Source organism: Palaemon carinicauda, unplaced genomic scaffold (genome assembly GCF_036898095.1).
Source record: "Palaemon carinicauda isolate YSFRI2023 unplaced genomic scaffold, ASM3689809v2 scaffold43, whole genome shotgun sequence".
NCBI classification, from domain to species: Eukaryota; Metazoa; Arthropoda; class Malacostraca; order Decapoda; family Palaemonidae; genus Palaemon; species Palaemon carinicauda.
This window is the reverse complement of record NW_027171684.1, coordinates 112,428-135,656: the sequence shown is the minus strand read 5'-3', so window position 1 is coordinate 135,656 and position 23,229 is coordinate 112,428. Positions and strand designations below refer to the sequence as shown.

Here is a 23,229-nt window from a genome sequence, read left to right as displayed (position 1 = left end):
CCCTTTGTGTCCCCCGACCCTTTGTGTTTACCACGCATTTCCCACTTGTCCATATCCTTATCCTTTCCTCTGTATCCCTGTGTCTCTTGGTGTCTTAGTGTTGCGTTATGGAGCATCCCCACCGTTTCCCTGGGCCTGTGGCCGGGAAGTCTTGTGGGGCTTTCCTTTCCAAGCCCGAGGTTGACCCCCACTTGCTGTGTTCGTCATGTAGGGGCAAGGTGTGCTCCCCTACCACCACGTGTTCGGAGTGAGAGTCCTGGAACGAGATCCAGTGGGTCCTCTACGGCACGAAGAAGAAGAAAGCGGCCAAACATGTTATTTTTAGTTTCAGAACACAAAACTTCATAATTTATTTTATCAAAACATTACTGTACTAGACTTTATTGCAGCATTTCTCAACCTTTGATGGCCCATGCCACCCCTCCACCGAGTTGCTAACACTCGTGGCCCCCTGCCCCTCAAAAAAAGAAAAAATGCAGATTTTCTTTTATGTTATTTAATCAGTCACTCTAAAATTATAAGTCAAAGTAAAAAACTTTAATGAACAATACAATCAAAAAGACACTTGCTATTGGGCTCATGTGACGAGGCCTCTTATAGGCTTTGTCTTGGACACAGCAAGGCAAATATCATTCCAAACATCAAGATGGTTTCTGGACCTCTTTTTGATGGTCACCAGTTCAGAGAATCCAGATTCGCAAAGGTATATTGTGGCGAATTAAATGAGCATTACAGATGCCTTCTTGCTGAGTAGTGGATATGCATCCTGAACAGACAACCAGAAGCTGGAGAGGTCTTCTTTATTGCTTTTGAAATCTCCTCTGCTTCTTTACTCTGAGTCATAGGCACTATCCCAGTCTAAACACTGTGTAGAAAAAATCAGGCAAATGGTTTAAAACAAAAAACTCTTCACCTATGACCGGTCTCGTTACATTGATTATACATTCCAAGTTTCAGCTTTCAGAATTGCAGTTTTTCCGCATCTACTCTTGTCTCCCCGGTTGAGAAAGGCTGCTTTAGTGGCTAAACATATGCTTTCAATATCAATTATAATATAAAGTTTCAGCTATTAATTTAGAAATCAGAGAGTAGACCCTGTGAATTTTAGATTTTCAAGTTAAAAAGTACAAATCACAAAAACAACACCTGAAGCAATATAAATTACAGTGGAACCTCTACATCCGAACGTATCTACATCCGAATTTTCCAACATCCGAAGTAAAATTCGAGCAAATTTTTGACTCTACACCCGAATTTTATTTCGACACACGAAGTAAACATTACGCCATTGAGCGTCGAGTGCTCAGTTCTCTGTTCTTGTGTGTATCATGTGGTTGTCCTCTGTTTGGTCTGTTATTAACAGTGCTTATTTTCTTCCTTTTCTCACATTTCCTTTTTGATTTTACCTATAATCATGGTGCCTAAGAAGCTAAGTTTCAGTACAGGAAGAAGACAATTCTTTCATTAGAATTGAAGCAAGAAATTATAGAAAAACATGAGAGCAGTGTGCATGTGAGTGATACAGTATGGCTAAACAATATGGCCGGAATAGGCCTATGATCTCGAGGATCATCAAGCTGAAGGCAGCCATTAAATCAAATAACCATCGAAGGGGATCACCATTATTACAAGACATCGTAGCAATACCCTGGAAGAGATAGAGCGCCTTTTATTGATAGGGATAAAGGACAAAGAGATTGTTGGCAACGATCATTTGTGAGAAGGGCCAGCGTGATGAACAGAAAGAAAGGAAAAAGTGAAGCAAAGAAAACCAAGATAGCATTAACAAGCTCTTTTAAATAAGACGTCTCTCTTTTTCTGTTTCTCTCTAAACATAGCATTAACATGTTCTTTAAATAAAATTCTCTTTCTCTCTCTCTCTCTCTCTCTCTCTCTCTCTCTCTCTCTCTCTCTCTCTCTCTCTCTCTCTCTCTGTCTCTCGTTCTTCTTCGCTGTTATAGTGTTAGATACGTCTACGTCTATTATTTTTTTTCCGAGAGAGAGAGAGAGAGAGAGAGAGAGAGAGAGAGAGAGAGAGAGAGATTAAACAAAAATGTGTTTAGAGTACATATGATTTTTAACTGCGTTAATGAGTTGAAAAACAATTAAATGAAACTAAGAAAGTTATAACAGCTAATCTGAATTCCTTTATTAACTAAAACAAATATTGATACAAACACACTCGTGTGCGTATGCACAAACACACACACACAGGTGCAAGAATTTTGTTACGCAGTAAGAGAGACGGTCAGCGAGGAGGTAGAGATGGTGACTGCGATAACATACCGTAACTCGTCACTGAAAGTGAGGAAAATAAAAAATCAAAAGAAAAAAATGTAAAAAATATGAAATATAAAAATAAAATAAAAAAATAAATAAGCTTAGTTAGATTAAAATTTCCGTAGTGTAAGTTACGGTATGTTATCGCAGTCACCATCTCTACCTCCTCACCGATCGTGTCTCCTTGGGCGTGTGTGTGTGTGTGTTTGCGCATACGCACACGAAGTGTGTTTGTATCAATATTTGTTTTAGTTAATAAAGGAATTCAGATTCACTGATATTGTTTTTTTAGTTACATTTAACTGTCTTTCAACTCGTTAACGCTGTTAAAAATCGTATGTACACAACACATTTTTGTTTAATCTCTCTCTCTCTCTCTCAAAAAAAAAAAAAAAAAAAATAATAGGCGTCTCTAACACTAACAGTAAAGAAGAACAAGAGAGAGAGAGAGAGTATTTATTTAAAGAACATGTTAACACCATGTCTACCTTCTCGCCGATCGTCCGTCACCTCCTGGGTAGCAAATCCTACACCTGCGTTGGGCTGTCTCTAAGGTAAAGTGGCAATAAAACATATTTTTTATTCATTATTTCTTTATAATTATCTTTTTTACATGCTTCTTTCATATTATGCAGTTATGTTATTGTTATGTGTAATTATGTGTAGCCATTTATTAAGGATTTATTATGGGTTTTTAGGCTGAGGAACGAATTAAATGAATTACCATGTATTCTTATGGGAAAATTCGTTTCGACATCCGAACATTTTCTACATCCGAAGTTGGTTCTGGAACGGATTAAATTCGTATGTAGAGGTTCTACTGTACAAATGTAAGAAAAAGCTATTTTCCAGTTTTGAAGAAATTTTTTTTGGGTTAATGTGCAGTGTGGTCTCTAAGGACCTTCCTGTAAAAATCTAGAACAGGGGATCCGGCACTGCATAAAATACCAAAGAAATATTGTTTCCCCTGCTCTAGAGCACAGACTCTGTGTATATAAGACACACTCTTGAGTTCAGGCGCCATTAAACTTGGCACAGCACCTCCAAGGCTGAAATGATCTGATTATCGATGACATGTCATTACTGAGAACCATCCCTATTACTGTACTAGAAAAATGCTGCTCTCGCACTACGTGCTCCAAGCCGCCATCTTCGCTCTTATTGCTGAGCTGTCATGACACCGTTTTTAGTTCCAGGAAGTAAGAAGTCTCCATCTACAGTAAGTTACTATAATCAAGTTATTATTTAGTTATCCACTATTTTTATTAAAAGCGATTCACCCATCTCGAGGGCCCCTGAGGGCTTTCCCTTGATAGAAGGGGAAGGCGACCTTAGTCAGTCTCGTTCATGCACCCCATGCGACAAAGCTTCATTGGTTATTCCTTGGCCAGTCACCCATTGGAGGCTCTAGGCACAGTGGATGCTCAGGCATCTTGCTGAAAACAGAGTTTCCCCTGTGTTTCCACCGAATGAAATATTTCAATATCGTAGAGTTTTTTTCCTCCCCTCTTACCACTTGCCACAATGACAGATCAGGTAGCTCTCAACAATCACACTTCTGTAGAAGTCTTGAGCATGGGAGAATAACGATGGACTTTATTCAGCAGACTCTGGTTTGACCTTTGGTTAAATATCTTCGCCTTCTTAGCCAATGCTGAGGATCCCTTGGATCTCATCAGATAATATATACTGTATTACACTTTGGAGAGCATCGGTTGCTCAGAATTGCTTTAGTAGAGCTTCAGCCCCTTCAAACTACTATTCAATAGACCAAATGAGCCCAAGAGAATTCAGATGCCGCACTCTCCAATCTCAAGGCTATCGCCTAACAAAGTATGTTGGCTTATGACTGCAGTCAAGGGTTCTTCCCTATTCCAGACAGAGGAAACAAGTTTGGTGACTGAAAGGGGAGCAAGCGAGCCGAGGCTCACGATCATGCCAGGCAATGCCTTGTCATGGATTGTTCTTATCCAGGTGCTGTTAGCAATGTTCTCTGCCTTTCGAGATAGGCTTCTGAGCCTCCTAGAAGAATGAATGTAAACTTACCCAGTCTCCCCTACATGGAGTACCGTAAATAATTAGCACCTTCTCTGTGTAGACAGGCTCGACATCACTGTCTAGGATAGTAATTCTGATAAAGGGGGCAAGGTAGTTCACCCACTGCATCTCTAGTGGGAGGATACCAATAACTCAGGCAAAGAAAGAGGAGACAGCAGAGCTAAACGTAGGATGGTCAATATCTTACCCTCGAGTTCCTTGTCATGTCCAGCAATTTTCCCGTTCATTCTTAAACCAACTTCATCGGAGTCCTATCATCAGATATTGAAGGCATTGGCAGTCCTTTTCGGCAGAAGTCAAGATGGCTAGAATATAAATGACATCTCACCAAGTCGATACAATGGTTCCCCTGGCTTTTTCTTAAATTCTTTCAAGTAGGAAAGACCTATGGAAGCTGGAAACCAGTTATAGACTGGCCTTGTCAGAATGTGTCAGTCTTCTATGGACTCGTTTCACTCTAGAATAAGCAATTAGGTGGCTAAGTGTTAGGCCTTCATGAGGACAATGTACTTTAGGTTGTGGCAGGATGTAATAACACAAAAACCCCTTACCAGTGAATCCCTCTTGCTGACAAATGCCTCATAACACAAACTTCCCCTTATGTTATCAAACACCTGACTCTTGGACAGAAGGAACGTTAAAACTAAACATAACTTCTATAGCTATGTTCCCTACAACTGAACACTTAATAAAAAATATATATACCATATTCAAATAAGTCCCACAAAAAAATAGTATATATTATATATATATATAATATATATATATATATATATATATATATATATATATATATATATATATATATATATATATATATATATATATATATATATATATATATATATATATATATATCTATCTATTTATCTATCTATCGATCTATCTACGAATTTTTATGAATTTTAACAATGTTGTATTAGTTACGGTTTAATAATATTGAAGTTATTTTATTTTTTTGTATGTAATTATAAAAACATGTTTATCTTTGGTTTACAAGGCTCGCTAGAGCTAGAATTACGGTTATCTCAAAAATATGTTATCTCTCAAGATTTTTTAAATCATTTGTTTATGATTATACTGGTCAGAGGTAATATAAGACAGGTATACACATGAGACAGTACGCTTTCCAGAAAAGGGTAAAGACTATAGGGATAGCTCCATTTATGAGCTAAATTGTGTATGGTGTGCATTAATAGAATTAGAATATTGTCTAATGCAAAACCCATAAGGAATTACATAAACTTTGGTTTTACAAATTTACAAATATATTATAGCTGGTGTATCTCGAGTAGATAGGGTTAGGAACGAAGTGGTGAGAGTGAGAACGGGTGTAAGAAATGGGTTAGCAGCTAGAGTGGATATGAATGTGTTGAGGTGGTTTAGCCGTGAGAGAATGGAAAATGGCTGTCTGCTAAAGAAGGTGATGAATGCAAGAGTTGATGGGAGAAGTACAAGAGGAAGGCCAAGGTTTGGGTGGATGGATGGAGTGAAGAAAGCTCTGTGTGATAGGAGGATAGATGTGAGAGAGGCAAGAGAGCGTGCTAGAAATAGGAATGAATGGGCGAGCGATTGTGACGCAGTTCCGGTAGGCCCTGCTGCTTCCTCCGGTCGCCTTGGGTGACCGTGGAGGTAGCAGCAGTAGGGTATTCAGCATTATGAAGCTTCATCTGTGGTGGATAACGGTGGAGGGTGGGCTGTGGCACCCTAGCAGTACCAGCTGAACTCGGTTGAGTCCCGTGTCAGGGTGGGAGGAATGTATAGGAGAGGTCCCCTTTTTTGTTTCATTTGTTTGATGTCGGCTACCCCCCAAAATTGGGGGAAGTGCCTTGGTATATGTATGTACAAATTTATTTATATTTCCTTCACCGCTTGCATACTTACAGGTGTATGTGATGTCGTGCAATCTGAGTGGCTTCAAATGTTTGATTGGCGAGAACTACAGATGCTTATATCTGGAGCTTCCGTTCCAATTGATATAGGTGATTTAATGGATAATACTAGATATGGAGGTAAGAATTCATCAGTATCCTTAACCCTTTTACCCCCAGGCTATTTGGAAATTTCCAACCCTTAACCCCCAGGCGGTTATTTTTTTCCCAGCACATTTTGCAGTATATTTTTTTAAAATTGCTCTAATAGCCTTAATTTTTGTCATAGAGAGGTCAGGTTGGTCTCATTCTCTTGGAAAATGCCTTTAGTTTCTCAAAAAATTATCAAAAATATGAAAAAAAAAATTTTTTTATAGCATTTTTTTGCAAGGACGTACCGGTACGTCCATGGGGGTAAAGGGATGGCTTTTGTGAAACGTACCAGTACGTCTTTTGGGGGTAAAAGGGTTAATTACCTATACTTTTGTATTGAGGCCGATATTTTAATCATTGCATGTAGGATAATTCATAGTCAGTTATTGAAGAGTAACGCTGTTGCAGTTGTTCTCATAGGTATAATTTTTTCGCAGGTATTTATAATTCTGAGCACCCTACGATATTAGCGTTCTGGCAAGTGGTTAAAGGCTTCAGTGAAGCGGAGAAGCGTCAGTTGCTTAAATTTGTAACTAGTTGTTCTCGGCCGCCGTTATTAGGATTTAAGGTACGTTTGAAAAAACTTTTATGGATATTCAATATTTTTATTAATTTATGCACTGTAGTTAAGATTTATTGAAATCATATATCTGATGTTTTTATGTACTTATGCACACCATAGTTGTTATTATTATTATTATTATTATTATTATTATTACTATCCAAGCTACAACCCTAGTTGGAAAAGCAAGATGCTATAAGCCCAGGGGCTCCAACAGGGAAAAATAGCCCAGTGAGAACAGGAAATAAGGAAATAAATAAATGAAGAGAACAAATTAACAATAAATCATTCTAAAATAAGTAACAACATCAAAACAGACATGTCATGTATAAACTATTAACAACATCAAAAACAAATATGTCATAAATAAACTATAAAAAGACTCATGTCCGCCTGGTCAACAAAAAAGCATTTGCTCCAATTTGATTATTGAGGCTTTATACAGACTGGTTCTATTAAAGATCGCTGGCATATTTTTTTTTTTCATATATAAAATAAAATAGCATGGGGATGGGACTCAATTCTGAACACAATATCCATTTAATTATACCCTGAATATAGTTGTAGGACTTTTTCATAATAGTTTCTATACTTGAAACATGAAGATGAAAATAAACATGGAAATGCTATAAACAATCTACATGTTATTATAGGTATGTAGCATTGCTAGTCACAAAAATTTTCCATCTAAAATTAGCTAACACTGATAACTCGGAAACATTAAAAGTTGAAGATCATACCTGTCTTTTTTTATTAGATATTTTAAATACGTCAAGACATATGTGTGAAACTAGCTTCTTGATGAAGCACAAGTTTAAATTTCATTAATTTTAAATAGCACATTCTTTTATTATGAAAAAAAAGGATTTATTTGCATTCCATGTTCAAAACAACACTAGACCAAGGATTGGTGGTGTTTAATCAACAATTTCTGTTTATATCAATAGCTTAAATATTTGTGATTCACATGAAGTACGTTCTTTTATTATTATGAAAAAAAAAAGGATTTATTTATATTCCTTGTTCAAAACAACACTAGAGCAAGGATTGGTGGTGGTTAATCAACAATATGTTTATATCAATAGCTTAAATATTTGTGATTCACCTGATTTTAATGTCATATTTATTTCAGTATATGACTTTGTGTAATGTGGATGGTAAATAGTTGACTAAAATTGGTAATAACAGTAATACTGATAAGAGAACTAGAAAATCTACTTCTTTAGAACAAAGTTGTTCCGGAGTAAATACAAACCGTCCACTATTTATAGGGGTATACTTTCGACGTAGCTGAAAGAATACCCCTATAAATAGCTCCGGGTTTGTATATTAGGAAAAATACAAATTATTTACAAATTTATTATGTCTAAACTTAATCAAGTTAGTCTAAGCAAGTTAAGGATTCATTTTCTTGGTAGTTTATTTTCATTCAGTGATATCCATAACTTATGATAGAGGGCGAAACAAAATACCTTTCATATTTCTAAAGCTTAGTAGTTGTGACGCAGTTCCGGTAGGCCCTGCTGCTGCCTCCGATGCCTTAGATGACCGCGGAGGTAGCAGCAGTAGGGGACTCAGCATTATGAAGCTTCATCTGTGGTGGGCTGTGGCACCCTAGCAGTACCAGCTGAACTCGGTTGAGTCCCTTGTTAGGCTGGAGGAACGTAGAGAGTAGAGGTCCCCTTTTTTGTTTTGTTTCATTTGTTGATGTCGGCTACCCCCCAAAATTGGGGGAAGTGCCTTAGTATATGTATGTATGTATGTATTTCTAAAGTTGAAAAATAATACTGTATCTACATACATACATATACCAAGGCACTTCCCCCAGTTTTGGGGGGTAGCCGACATCAACAAATGAAACAAAACAAAAAGGGGACCTCTACTCTCTACGTTCCTCCCAGTCGGACTGTATCTACCATGCAAAAATGTGCAAGAACATATTTTTCATATATCAAGAAATGAGCCTAGCAATAATTCTATTAGGAAAGGCTAGCTATTTATTTACTTGCTATTTATTTACTTAAGTTGAGAGATATTTTTCTTTACAAAATTTATTTATCAGACAGACAGGCAGTATGTTATTGACACTGATGTAAAAACAATATTGGTTTCATTTAAAAACTGCTTTAAATGATTTTGAAACATTCTGAGTGGCTAGTCTAAACACTTCCAATTTGCTAAAAGGGCTCAAGATTTTTTTCTCTACAGTAGTCTTTTCTGAAGTAGTATTATTACTAATCTAATTTCTTATAATGTTATTACAAGTATAATGAGAATAATTAATAGCTTTTTTACATAATCACAAAATCACCATTATACATTGAATCTTTAATGATATAGGGCACACAAAAGAAAGAAATCATAATTCCATTTATATTTCAAACATTTTTCGGGTGAAACAGTCCCAGCTGTAGTTCAAATGCATAGAGGCTAGCATAGGAAAGGCCAAAGTCTAAAGAATACCCCTTTTACCCCCAGGCTCTTTGGAAATTTCCAACCCTTAACCCCCAAGGGGTTATTTTTTTCCCAGCACATTTTTCAGTATATTTTTTTTAAATTGCTCTAACAGGCTTAATTTTTGTCATAAAGAGGTCAGGTTGGTCTCATTCTCTTGGAAAATGCCTGAATTTTTTCAAAAAATTATCAAAAATATGAAAAAAAAAAATGTTTATAGCATTTTTTTGCAAGGATGTACCGGTACGTCCATGGGGGTAAAGGGATGGGTTTTGTGAAACGTACCAGTACGTCCTTTGGGGGTAAAAGGGATACTAGTCTACTTTGTTAATTCATTCTTCATGGTGGAGAGATATATACAGGGTGTCTACAAAGTCTGGGTACAAGGGAGAGTAACACATACTTTTAAAACAAAACAATTTGATTTAAATTTGATGTTAATAGGTATTTTAAATATGATTTCCATTATTTTCAATACATAATTTGATGCGCTTTACAAAATTCAAGTAAACTTGATTGAATAGGCAGTAAGATAAATAGGTTACCTATGAGAGTGTCGAAGATTAAATTCTCCTATAATTTTCCAATAAGACCATCCTTCTCGTCCACTTAAGAGTACCAACTCAATTCATTCTTCTTTAGACACAGACATTATTCGTTCTGGACAGGAAAAATAACATAATGAAATAGTTAAATTTCCTATGTACCCAGACTTTGTGGACACCCTGTAGATATTTCTCATTTGTTTAATTAATATACAATATCTATCTTGCAGAAGGACAGTTAAGTATTGTCATAAAATTACAAAAGAATCGTGGGTGGTGTGGCGCTGGTGGTTGGCTAGGGCCTTTGTATCGGCCCATCCCTTTGACGAAGGAATTAACTAAATGGAAGACAACCTGTGAATAGTGGATTTCACGCGCCTTTGCTTTATACACGACACCCAAAAGGTGCTCGCGCGAGGGTTGTAACCTCAGCATTCCATGCTTTTATCTTTCTCTGGTATAATTGGAAGGTTTTATCAGAAAAGATATATAAGAAGGACTCTTTTCACCGGCCGCCACAGGTCTCTCCCCAGAAATAGATTTTTCCTTCGTCAAAATCCCTTTTTACTCCAATTCATAGAAGAAAATATTAGATTAGCTCGAGTGTTTACTACAGACTTTGCTAGTGTAGTCATTTTTATTGTTATGGAATACTGTATGTTAATATTATTACACTGCAGCTTGTACAAAGTAATGAAAACATTATTTATTTTCTCGTCCATCATACATACACACGCAACATGAAAACAGGAAAAACTTTGTACTTTAAGAATGTCAGATATTTTACAGGTTCTAGTAAAATTAGCCATTTCTGATTCAGATATAGAGAGGCTGGCTTAGGCTAGCATTCATTGTTTCATTGAAATTGCAGCGTTATTCTACTAACTGCATGGAAGTCATAGTCACGCATGACTGTAATGGAATAGAAATATCGGAGATATTTTTACTTCAATTTTGTTTACTCACATATGAATTAGAATCTGCATCGAAATAACCATTACAAAAACGTTACAAAATTTATATTCTTCGTTAAATTTACGTAACCAAAACAAAATTGCTATTCTGTACCCTATGGTTTATGTTGTCTGCAATGTATCATTACAACTACATACATACATATACCAAAGGCACTTCCCCCAATTTTGGGGGGTAGCCGACATCAACAAATGAAATAAAACAAAAAAAAACTAGAGTGCGTGGAGCAGTCACTCTCCCCCCAGCTCCATCTCTTTGTTGATGCCTCTCGTAGGATTTTTATACAGGAGAGGGGGTTCCCAGCCCCCTCGTCCCGTCCCTTTTAGTCGCCTTTTACGACACGCAGGGATAACGTTGGCGCTATTCTAATTGTTTTTATGCTCCCGCGACCACTTTTGTTAAATATTTTTCTTGTGTCCTGTTGTATAAGTATAGATGAAACTAACTGAAAATTATAAGCCATGTAAGTTAGTAGTGATAAGTCTATTTAATTTTTCTTATGATTAATATTGTTAGAGTATAGGGATATTATGATGAAATAAAAAACTAATTTCGTATCTCTATGCAGGTAAGTCCTACAGCTGTCAGAAAAACTTTTACCCTTTATTTAAAATAATATTTGCTATAGTATATATAATTTATGGTCATTTATAGCTTTTTATTGCCTTGTGCATTTTATTGAATTACAGAAAGAAAAGAGAAAGTATTTTTTGCCAAATTCCTTTTACACTGCTGAAGATATTCTTCCAAATCTGTTAAGTCTCATATATTTACTTGAATTTATTCTTATTTTTACTAATTGTCTGGATTGTGCTCTATGTTATGTATTATTATTATGATTGTTATTATTACCCAAGCTACAACCCTAGTTGGAAAAGCAAGATGCTATAACCCCAAGGGCTCTAACAGAGAAAAATAGCCGAGTAAGGAAAGGAAATAAATGATATAAGAAGCAATGAAAAATTAAAATGAAATATTTTAAAAAACATTATCAACATTGAAACAGATAATTCATATATAGACTATATAAAGACTTAAGTCAGCCTGTTCAACATAAAAAAATTCAACTACCCAATTAGGAAGATCATTCCACAACTTGGTCACAGTTGGAATAAAACTCAAAGAATACTGTGTAGTATTCAGCCTCATGATAGAGAAGGCCTGACAATTAGAATTAACTGCATGCCTATTATTACTAGATCAGCTACAACCCTAGTTGGAAAAGCAAGATTCTATAAGCCCAAGAGCTCCAACAAGGAAAAATAGCCCAGTGAGAAAAAGAAATAAGGAAATAAATAAACGATATAAGAAGTAATGAAAAATTCCCATCCATATACCAAGGCACTTCCCCAATTTTGGGGGGTAGCCGACATCAAATGGGGTACCTTTCCTCTCTACGCTCCTCCCAGCCTGATGAGGGATTCAACCGAGTTCGGCTGGTACTGCTAGGGTGCCACAGCCCACCCTCCCCCGTTATCCACAGCAGATGGAGCTTCATAACGCAGAATCCCCTACTGCTGCTACCTCCGCGGTCATCCAAGGCGACCGGAGGAAGCAGCAGGGCCTACTGGAACTGCGTTACAATCGCTCGTCATTCATTCCTAGTTCTAGCACGCTCTCTTGCCTCTCTCACATCTATCCTCCTATCACCCAGAGCTTTCTTCACTCCATCCATCCACCCAACCCTTGGCCTTCCTCTTGTACTTCTCCCATCAACTCTTGAATTCATCACCTTCTTTAGCAGACAGCCATTTTCCATTCTCTCAACATGGCCAAACCACCTCAACACATTCATATCCACTCTTGCTGCTAACTCATTTCTTACACCCGTTCTCACCCTCACTACTTCGTTCCTAACCCTATCTACTCGAGATACATCAGCCATACTCCTCGGACACTTCATCTCAAATACATTCAATTTCTGTCTTTCCGTCACTTTCATTCCCCACAACTCCGATTCATACATCACAGTTGGTACAATCACTTTCTCATACAGAACTCTCTTTACATTCATGCCCAACCCTCTATTTCTTACTACTCCCTTAACTGCCCCCAACACTTTGCATCCTTCATTCACTCTCTTGACGTATATCTGCTTCCACTGTACCATTTGGTGCAACAACAGACCCCAAGTACTTAAACTGATCCACCTCCTCAAGTAACTCTCCATTCAACATGACATTCAACCTCGCACCACCTTCCCTTCTCGTACATCTCATAACCTTAACTCTCAACTTTCTTCTCTCACATACCTTCCAAATGCTGTCCCTAATCGGCCAAGGTTCTCTTCCGAGTCTGCAACCAGTACCGTATCATCCGCAAACAACAACTGATTTACCTCCCATTCATGGTCATTCTCGTCTATCAGTTTCAGTCCTCATCCAAGCACTCGAACATTCTCCTCTCTCACCACTCCATCCGCATACAAGTTAGACAACCATGGCGACATCACACATCCCTGTCTCAGCACCACTCTCACTGGAAACCAATCACTCACTTCATTCCCTGTCCTAAAACAAACTTCACTACCTTTGTAGGAACTTTTCACTGCTTGCAACAACTTTCCAACAATTCCATACAACCTCATCACATTCCACATTGTTTCCCTATCAACTCTATCGTACGCTTTCTCCAGATCCATAAACGCAACATACACCTTCTTACCTTTTGCTAAATACTTCTGTCATATCTGCCTAACTGTAAAAATCTGATTCATACATCCCCTACCTCTTTTAAAAGCACCCTGTACCTCCAAGATTGCATTCTCTGTTTGTTCCAACACGGAGTACTTACCTCGAACTACTTTCTTAGGAGTATCTGGGATCTCCTCCCAACTGACCAGAATTTTGTGTAGTTTCCCCTATCTCCGTTTTCTATAGTGGGTACCTCTGGGCGGATGAATACGTGCCATGAGGCGACCCCGGGTCAGAGAGCGGACTCGGCTAGGTCTCGGTCATCAGTAAGTTTCTGGTTGCGACGTGATTAACATCTCGCCGCGCTCTCTTCACCCAGTGCGACCCTTTGTGTCTACACGCGGTCCTCACGTGTTCATTCCTAACCTTATCCACCTCTTTCCTCTGTGTCCCTGTGTCGATTGGTGCTTTAGTTTCAATATGGAGCATCCCCGTCGTTGTCCCGGGCCTATGGCCAGTAAATCTTGTGGTGTCTTTCTCCAAGCCGGAGGTCGACCCCCACACCTTTGTGTTCTTCATGTAGGGCAGTGTGTGTTCCCCTACAGCCACGTGTCCGGAATGCGAGTCTTGGAACGAGATCCACTGGGTTTTCTACGGCACGAAGAAAAAGAAAGCAGCCAAGAGATCGCCTAAGAAGACTAGCATCTCCTCGCCTTTAGCGTCGCCCAATGCCTCGTCGGAGAGGGGTTCCCTACCGCCTTCCCCTACCCAGAGTAGGGGACGAGGTAAGTCCGTGGGGGGGGAAGCGGCCCATTGCCCTTCCCCAAGAGTCTGATATGTCTGTTGGTGGGGATGTTGTGTCGGTTCAGGCATGTGGGGGGCCTGAGGGAGGGGCGGGAGTGTGTTCGGGAGACGAGGTCCTGGTGCCTGCAGGGCCTGATCCGATGTAGGAGAAGCCTGCTAGGGCCTCTTCCCCCACATCATGGGTATGTGTTTCAGGAGCTTCAGCGACCAGGGGAGACGCCAAGAAAGAAGCAGGATCGTCGAATTCGGATCCCGTCGCTTGGGCGCCACCCAGGACGCCCTTCAGGTTGCCCATAAGACTAGAGGAGGAGTTCGACACCTGGTTGCTCCCAAGAAAGTACCAAGGTCTCCCCCGGCGACGTCGTCAACGCTCCCGCCCGTCTTTTTGCAGCCCTCTTTGCCAGCGGACCGGCACGAAGATCCCCCAGCAACTTTAGACGTATCAGTCGTCTCAGCGGGTTCTCTTTCCTTCTCGTCAGATTCGTTCTCCTCGAAGATAAAGGTCTGAGGGACTCAAGGAGGAAACGGGAGAGGTCACGCTCACGCCATGCCAGGAGACGATCCAGGACCTCTAGGAAGAAATACAAGAGGAGCTGTTCGTCTAAGGATAAGTGGGTGCGGGTCACGATCCCCCGGAGTGAACTCCTTAAGGCTACCTCCACTCCGGGCGGCTTCCTAGAGCCTCTTCGTCACAGCTCCTCCAGCAGACCCGATCATCGTCAGAAGGCGACGCACCAGGTCACTTTCGACAAGCTTAAGTCCGCGAAGGCTCCGGCTCCATCCGCCCAGCGGAAAGAGTCGCTCCTTCGGCCTGGCAGCTTAGTCCCAGCCTCTGGTGCTTCGACGGCTTTCCCCGAGCAACGAAGCCGGCCAGCTGGTCCCGAGAAGCCCACAGCTCCGCGGGAGGGAGTAGACCCATGATGGCTACTCCCGTCCCAGCGGATCCGCCTGCTCTGCGGGTCACCGAGCCAATGGCTGGGCATGAGAAGGTCCTGCCTTCCCACGTGGCTCCATCCGCCATCGACGAGACTCCCCATGCGGAGGACCTGATAACGGAAGGCCTGGTAGAAGGAGGAGAATGCTCTTCAGATGACGTCTCCTCCTACCGGAAAGTCTTGGCCCTCATCAGACGCCACCATAGGCTGGATGAGCCTAAGCCCTCGACGGAGCAGGCCTGGCTCTCCGGGCTGAGCAAACTGGTGGACAACCCGGTTCAGCAGAAGCCTTCCCTAGCGAGGGACGTGAAGCTGGGTATGGACCACATAGACAAGTTCATAGCCAGCCAAGCGGACGCCCCCAGGAGCTAGGGTGCCTCCAAACTTCTTCCGGGACTTAGAACGCAGAAACACTTTTATGTCCCGGAGGGTCGTCGCAGAGGTCCCCGTATGGTCGAGCCAGAGATCGCCATTTTGAACCAGGGAGCGGCAGAAGACAGGGCATCCTGGTGTACGTTTCTTCGTGGTTGGACTGGTGGGCCTGCACGCTGGTGGTGTTCCAATCCTCTCATGACCTCTCTATTCCCGAGAATCAGTCCTTACTAAGGGAACTGATCAGTTCGGGGGGAAAAGCTCTGAAGTTTCTCTCCTACCAATCTCTCTCTCAAGCAGCCAACTGGGTCCTGCAGAAGAGGGACACAGTGCTGAGCAAGTTGGTACGGAGGTTACCCAAACAGGAAACGAGGGCGTTGAGGAACTCACCAGTTTGGGGCGAGTCTGTGTTCCCCCTTAAGGCGATCGAGGAGGTGATGGAGAGGGTCAGGAAACTTAAAGAAGCGGGAGAGCCCAGATCCCCGCCTGCAAGACGGCCAGCTCACAGGAGACTCTCTTCAGACGCCCCTCACCCATCCCATGTTTCGCCAGTTCAACCGAGGAGGGAGTCCCCGTTGGTGTCTTGGCACCAAGCCCCGCAGCCCTCCCGTAGGGGAAGTTCAGCCCCGCAGTCAAACTTTAGGCCCTCCTATTCCAACTCCAGGAGAGGACGATCTAGCCGCGCCTCTAGGCAGAATGGTCCCCTACTCCTGTCGAAGCCTCAGGTAGGGGGATGCCTCAAACACTCTTGGCAAGCTTGGCGGGACTACAGAGCGGATCCGTGGACCGTGGCAGTACTGAAGGACGGGTACAGGTTGCCCTTCTTAGCGGAACCGCCCCCTCTAATCCCGGACCAACAGGCGGAGTGGTTGGTGCCCAAGGACCCCTTAAGAAGAACAGCATTGTAGGAGGAAATGTCAGCTAAGAGTGAAATGGGGTACCCAAGCCTTGCAATTCAGAACTCTTTGCTTTGGACTGTCGACAGCTCCTCAGGTCTTCACGAGAGTCTTCATAACAGTCTCAGCCTGGGCACACGAGCAGGGCATCCGCCTGATTCGTTACCTAGACGACTGGTTGTTGCTTTCAACCTCAGAGGGAGCACTGAGGGGGCAAGGCGCGAAGCTTCTACGGTTCTGCAGGGACTTGGGTATCACCATCAACCTGGAAAAGTCGCAGCTGACGCCCTCCACCAGGATGACCTACCGGGGGATGGTTCTAGACACCCAGTTGGTGAGGGCCTTCCCCTCCTCGGAGAGGTTAGACAATCTGGATCAGATACTGCGATCCTTTCTAACGGAGCAGCGCACGGGAGCCAAGGACTGCCAGAGATTGATGGGCCACCTTGTGTCGTTGGAGAAGTTAGTCCCCCAGGGGAGGCTCAAACTCGGGGCTCAAACTCGGGGGAGTTCAATGGAACCCGAAGGAGCTCTGGACCCCGGGGGAGTCCCTGCACAAAATAGTTCCGGTGTTCCCGGAGACAAAGGAAGTCCTGAAGTGGTGGCACGACAGGACAAACACCCTCAAAGGAATGCCCTTCGCAATCGATCCTCCGGAGATGCTGTTGTTCACGGACGCGTCACAGGAGGGTTGGGGTGGAGCCCACGTTCTCGACGAGTCAACAAAAGGGAAGTGGTCCCTCGAGGAGAAGAGCCGTCACATAAACGTGCTAGAGCTGATGGCCGTGCAAAGGGCATGTCGAGAATTCGTCCATCTACTCCGTGGAAACACCGTGGCTCTGATGTGCGACAACGCCACGGTGGTGGCCTACGTGAAGAAACAAGGAGGACTGAAGTCGAAGGAGCTGTGCATTTTCACGATACAATTCCTGGAATGGGCTGCGAAAGAACAGATCGAGGTTACAGCCAGGTTCATTCCAGGAAAGAGGAATGTTCTAGCCGATGGCCTCAGCAGGATGGGTCAAGTAGTAGGGTCGGAGTGGTCCTTACACCCGGGAGTGGCCCGGACGGTCATCCTGAAGCAGGGTTCGCCGGTGATGGACCTCTTCGCCTCGAGACTAAACGCACAGCTCCCCGTGTTTTGTTCTCCTGTGCCAGATCCAACAGCAGCGTTCGAGGATGCCTTTCAACACCCTTGGGACAACCTCGATGTGTATGCCTTCCCGCCATTCGGGATGCTCAGACAAGTTCTCAACAGAGTGAGGCAGGCAAACCACCTATGGATGACTTTGGTAGCGCCCTGGTGGCCGGGGAGAGAATGGTTTGCGGACTTAAACGAACTGGCCCGCCTCCCACCTTGGCCCCTTCCAGACAGGTCAGACCTCCTCCGTCAACCACACTTCCAAAGGTTTCACGAAAACCCTCGGTCCCTCCGCCTACACGCGTGGAGGTTATCGAGCGCCTCCTGAAGAGGGAAGGATACTCACCGAAGACCGCAGCAAGGATGTCGGGGTGCCTAAGACAGTCCTCGGTCGCGGTATACCAAGCGAAGTGGGCCACCTTTACTAAATGGTGCGCCTCACAGAACATCAGGCCGTTGGAGGCCTCCATTTATGAGATAGACGACTTCCTGGTCTATCTGAGAGACGACGTGGGTACGTCTATTCCAGCCATCAGGGGAGTCCGAGTGGCGTTGGGCCAAGTCTAGGAGCTTCCAGGCAAATCTCGATGCTCATCAGGAGTTTCGAACAGTCGTGTTCCCCCCAGGCCTCTAAGGGTGCCCCAGTGGGATGTGGCTAGAGTTCTGAAAGTCCTGTTGTAGCCGCCTTTCAAACCCCTCAAAGATATTCTGGACAAGGAGCTCGCCCTCAAGACAGTCTTCCTGTTAGCCCTTGCGTCGGCGAAGAGAGTAAGTGAGCTCCATGGATTGTCATACGAGGTGTCTCACTCGAAAGGTTGGCGGGAAGCAACTTTCAGATTCTTACCTAATTTTGTAGCCAAGACTCAGAACCCAGCTTACTGGGACCCTAGGTTCGAGGGGTTCTCAGTGCCTGCGATCCCGTGTTTGTATAACTCAAGGGACTTGTTACTGTGCCCAGTCAGAGCAGTGCGGAAGTACCTGGAGAGAACGTCCAAGCTTCGACCTGGGATAAAGAGTCTGTTTGTCTCTTCGGGGCTAGTGAAGAAGCCAGTCTCCAAGATTACGGTCTCTTTCTGGTTACGGCAGGTAATTATGAGAGCTTACAACAGCTCAGGAGTCTCCCTTCCGGGAAAGCCTAGACCCCATGATATTAGGGGCCTGAGTACTTCGTTGGCCTTCGAGAGGAACATGACGGTGGGCCAGATCCTGAAGGCAGGCACTTGGTCCAGACAGTCCACCTTTACGCCTCACTACCTATAGGACTGTTCTAGGAAATCTTTGGACGGTTTCTCTCTTGGGCCTGTCATTTCTGCGCTCCAGAAGATTTAAGGTCGTAGCCCCGGGCGGTAAGTCCAAGAGACACAGGTTCCTTCCTTACCTTTCCCCTTATCACCCTTCCCCTCCATTACCCTTGATCCCTTCTTCTACCATGGGGAACACGTTCAGTTGGATGCATTCGTCTCCGAGGACTCTTACAGAGGTGAGTTACTTGGACACTAAGATAGTTTTTTGCGTAGTTTTCCCTAGTTCTCATTTCCATTTTGGGGTCAGTAGAACCTAGCCTCCTATCTAGGTTCGTTTTCCCTTCTCCAGACGGTCTCTCGGTCTGGAAGGCCACTTCCACCTCCTAAAGTATAAGTCTCATAAGAAAGTAGTTCGAGGTAAGTACTCCGTGTTGGAACAAATCACAAATTTTAAGTAATTTGTATTTTTCCTAACAGTACTTACCTCGAACTACTTTCGGGTTATGGCCCACCCATCCTGCCCCGAATGCCTTACAGGACTTTTGATACCTTATCTATCATTAACTTACTGATGACCGAGACCTAGCCGAGCCCGCTCTCTGACCCGGGGTCGCCTCATGGCGCGTATTCATCCGCCCAGGGGTATCCACTATAGAAAACGGAGATAGGGGAAACTACACAAAATTCTGGTCGCTTGGGAGGAGATCCCAGATACTCCTAAGAAAGTAGTTCGAGGAAAGTACTGCTAGGAAAAATACACATTACTTGAAATTTTTTATATTTCCTCTTCTTTGGGCTATTTTTCTCTGTTGGAGCTCTTTGACTTATAGCATCCTGCTTTTCCAACTAGTGGTGTGGCTTAGCTAGTAGTAATAATAATAATAATATTAAGTAATTTTAAATAGTCTTATTCAATAGAGGTACTCTTTACAGGAATTGCAGCCTGCCTTTTGTATTCAGCCATCAGGGAATGAGGATCGTCTTCCTACTGCCTCCACTTGTATGAACCTTCTCAAATTGCCAGAATACAAAGATCAGCACACCTTGAAGGATAAACTACTTTATGCTATTACATCAGAAGCTGGCTTTGAACTTTCTTAGGAGCGGAAGTTCTTACTGAGTACAGCGCAGTTTCTATTCCATTATTTTTAATTAAAACATACACATATGTATATATTTTTTTCTGGGTGTGTCTGGAGTTATAAATACATGTATCAAAAATTTTACAAAGTTGTTTTTCCTCAAGTAAAGTATCAATTACCTTACAGGTAGCCATACAATATTCAACTAAGAAGGTATTGTTGGTATGCATTCGTAGATTTTGTATTCTATTGAAAATACTAAGTTCAGTGCATATCATTAGACATTTTGACACTTTGTAATACAAAGCGCATTCAACCCTTTGAGCACCATTGAACGTAAATTACATCCAGTATTTCTACTGCCTTCAAAGCCATAGAATGTTAATTATGTCTGGTAATTAGCAGTTTTAACTTTATCATTTATGTACATAAAAACTTTACAAAATATGGAATATTATTTATGAGTAGGAAGGAAATCTATCTTTTATAGTTTTTGTGCTATGACGAGTAATGTAAATTATCCAAGAAAAGGGACCTGGGTCTTGAGTAACATCATTTGGTGAGGGTTTGGGGCTCAAAGGGTTAATGCTTTGAGATTGCATTTGAAAAAGCAAAGGGGTTTTCTATCGTTCACATTACCGAGTAGTGAGAACTTGTCTGTGAATATGAATGAGATTAATTTACACGGTCGTGATATTTGTGCGTGAATTTGACTGAGCAACTCTAGATTGTGATAAATTGACGAGTGCAAATGTTACAACATTCCATGAAGTGTGTGAGGTGACGTGAAAAATGTTTACTCTAATTCTAGTCCAAAGTAGTTAAAAAAACACTAATGAGTCTTATTGTTAGACTAATGAGGCTTGCATCAAGCATTTGTCCTTAAATAGATGGTGAAAATTTAGGTAAAGTGTTAATCAGGCAGCTGTATGTTATAGACCATGACTGGAATTTTAAAGACAAATACAGCTAAAACCAGAAGGAAACTGAAGATGAGATTAGACATCATCCAAAAGGGGTACGTTAACAGGCACAAGAAGGATGGTAGATAAGTGAAAGGTAGAAAATAGGGTGTGATAAATATATTGAAGTAAAATAGGTGACTATTGGTTACAGGCATGAAGTTTACTATATCATACAGTCCTTTTTCTTTTGCTTTAGGTATTAGTTTTATTATGCAATGTCCAGTGCTTTTTTTTTTCCATTTTATTCTATTCCATTTTATGTTCTGTTCATGATGACATTTTCTGTAGATAAATTGATATTACAGTATTATAAAGGGAATTTGTGGGCTTTCAAAGACTTTGAGTTGAGGGATTTAATTGATTTCAAAGTTAAATTAGTCAAAGGAAACGAGAGCAAGGGTAAACAAATTTTAACAAATCAAAATCTTTGTATCAATGGGATTTTGCTAAGAACCTTATTTCCTCTTTATGGTAAACAACAGAGGGTCCACTGAGATAAAAAAAAGCTCTTTGGAACAACGCTCTGTCATTTCAAACGCATGTACGTAATGAAATTATTTATTTTACTAAATTTTGCCTGAATAAGATCTTGCATGGCTATTCTCTGAATAAAAACTTCTTACACCTCTTGGCTTTTGTGCATTTGACCTTGGCGTGATGTCTTCATATGATATGGTCTAAAATATGAGGTTAGTGTGGTTTTATTATGTTCATGTCTTGGAATATTAACCCTTTTACCCCCAAAGGACGTACTGGTACGTTTCACAAAACACATCCCTTTACCCCCATGGACGTCCCAGTACGTCCTTGCAAAAAACTGCTATTTACAATTTTTTTTTGCATATTTTTGATAATTTTTTGAGAAACTTCAGGCATATTCCAAGAGAATGAGACCAACCTGACCTCTCTATGACGAAAATTAAGGCTGTTAGAGCAATTTAAAAAATATATACAGTACTGCAAAATGTGCTTGAAAAAAAGTAACCCCTGGGGGTTAAGGGTTGGAAAGTTCCAAATAACCTGGGGGTAAAAGGGTTAAGAAATATTGATTTATCATTGGAAATATCCACTCAAAAGAAGGTTAAATGAAGCCCTGAAACTGCTTGTGGTTGTGATAAATTAATAGAATTTAGTCTAATAAGATTTTTGGGCTCACCCATGTCGTCCTGATGGAAGGTTCCTTTAGGCAGCTTTTTAAGGGACATTTGGCTACAGTGATACTCCCAGAGAATTGACCACAGGTCTCCAGAATTCTAACTCCTGGCGCGAGTATCCTTAATATAACTCTTAAGGATATCGCATAATATCAGGGGACGTATTTCTTGATACGACACATGGCAATCTTCACCCCGAATAGAGTTGTAGCTTTGAGGGGGAAGAGTGGCGAAATTGAAGGGGAGCCTTAATCAAGGTTACCTGGTGGCTCCCCTCAAGGTACCACCCGGGCGAACTATTCCTTTTGTAGTAGCGAATTAAGCACGGTGTTTCTCCCACTCGCTCTTGCCAAAAACGAGCTACCCACCAAGAGGTGGGGTCCTTGGAGAAGGAAGATCTCTCTCTATGTCCAGTAGTGTCTTAAGGTCTATCTTCGAAGAACTTCAGACTCCAAGGAAGGACAGCTCTTCCTAGGCAAAACCTCAGGATCAAACTTATCCCTAAAACAACTTAGGGCACAACTCGCCTACTTTATTTACAGAGCGGATCCTGACAGTACACCCGCAGGTCACGATCCTAGAAAAATTGCTTCCTCGCTGAACTTCTTTCAGAATATGGACTTGGATAGACTTCGCTCATATGCTGGCTGGAAATCCTCCAGAGTCTTTCATAAACATTACACGAAGCAAGTGCATGAAATAAAATACTTTGTGGTGGCGGCAGGTAGTGTTATAAAACCTGTTGTCTCGTGCTGCGATGAACAGTGAACTGTTTGGGACTTAACAGCAAATGGGGTGAACAGGTATTAGCATCTTTTAGTGTAATAACCATTAGTGGAGATCACTATAGTGGATCTCGGACTGTTCTATATAGGTGTAGAATCTAACCAATACTGTTACACCAGTGTCGTGTGAACATTCGTACAGTGTTAAAACATATCCAACATCTAAGTGAAATCAATCTAATAATTTCACAATACTGAGTGGCACCTGTGATTAACTCATATATGTATTTCTTCCCTTACAGGTTACAAATATGTTATTTTTATTAGTAAAATAAATTTTTGAATATACTTACCCGATAATCATGTAGCTGTCAACTCCG

General features: G+C 41.8%; 1 protein-coding gene across 1 annotated transcript in view; it reads left to right on the top strand.

Annotated features, from left to right (window-relative positions):
* The window catches only part of LOC137636889 (ubiquitin-protein ligase E3C), a 159,362-nt gene extending 137,773 nt beyond the window's left edge, over positions 1 to 21,589 (top strand). Inside the window, exons 18-20 of the mRNA XM_068369245.1 lie at positions 6,225 to 6,350; positions 6,800 to 6,930; positions 19,857 to 21,589. Of these exons, the coding sequence (XP_068225346.1) occupies positions 6,225 to 6,350; positions 6,800 to 6,930; positions 19,857 to 20,024 (425 nt within the window). The 3' untranslated portion in view covers positions 20,025 to 21,589. The remainder of the gene's footprint in view (positions 1 to 6,224; positions 6,351 to 6,799; positions 6,931 to 19,856) is intronic.
* Positions 21,590 to 23,229: the final 1,640 nt, after the last annotated feature.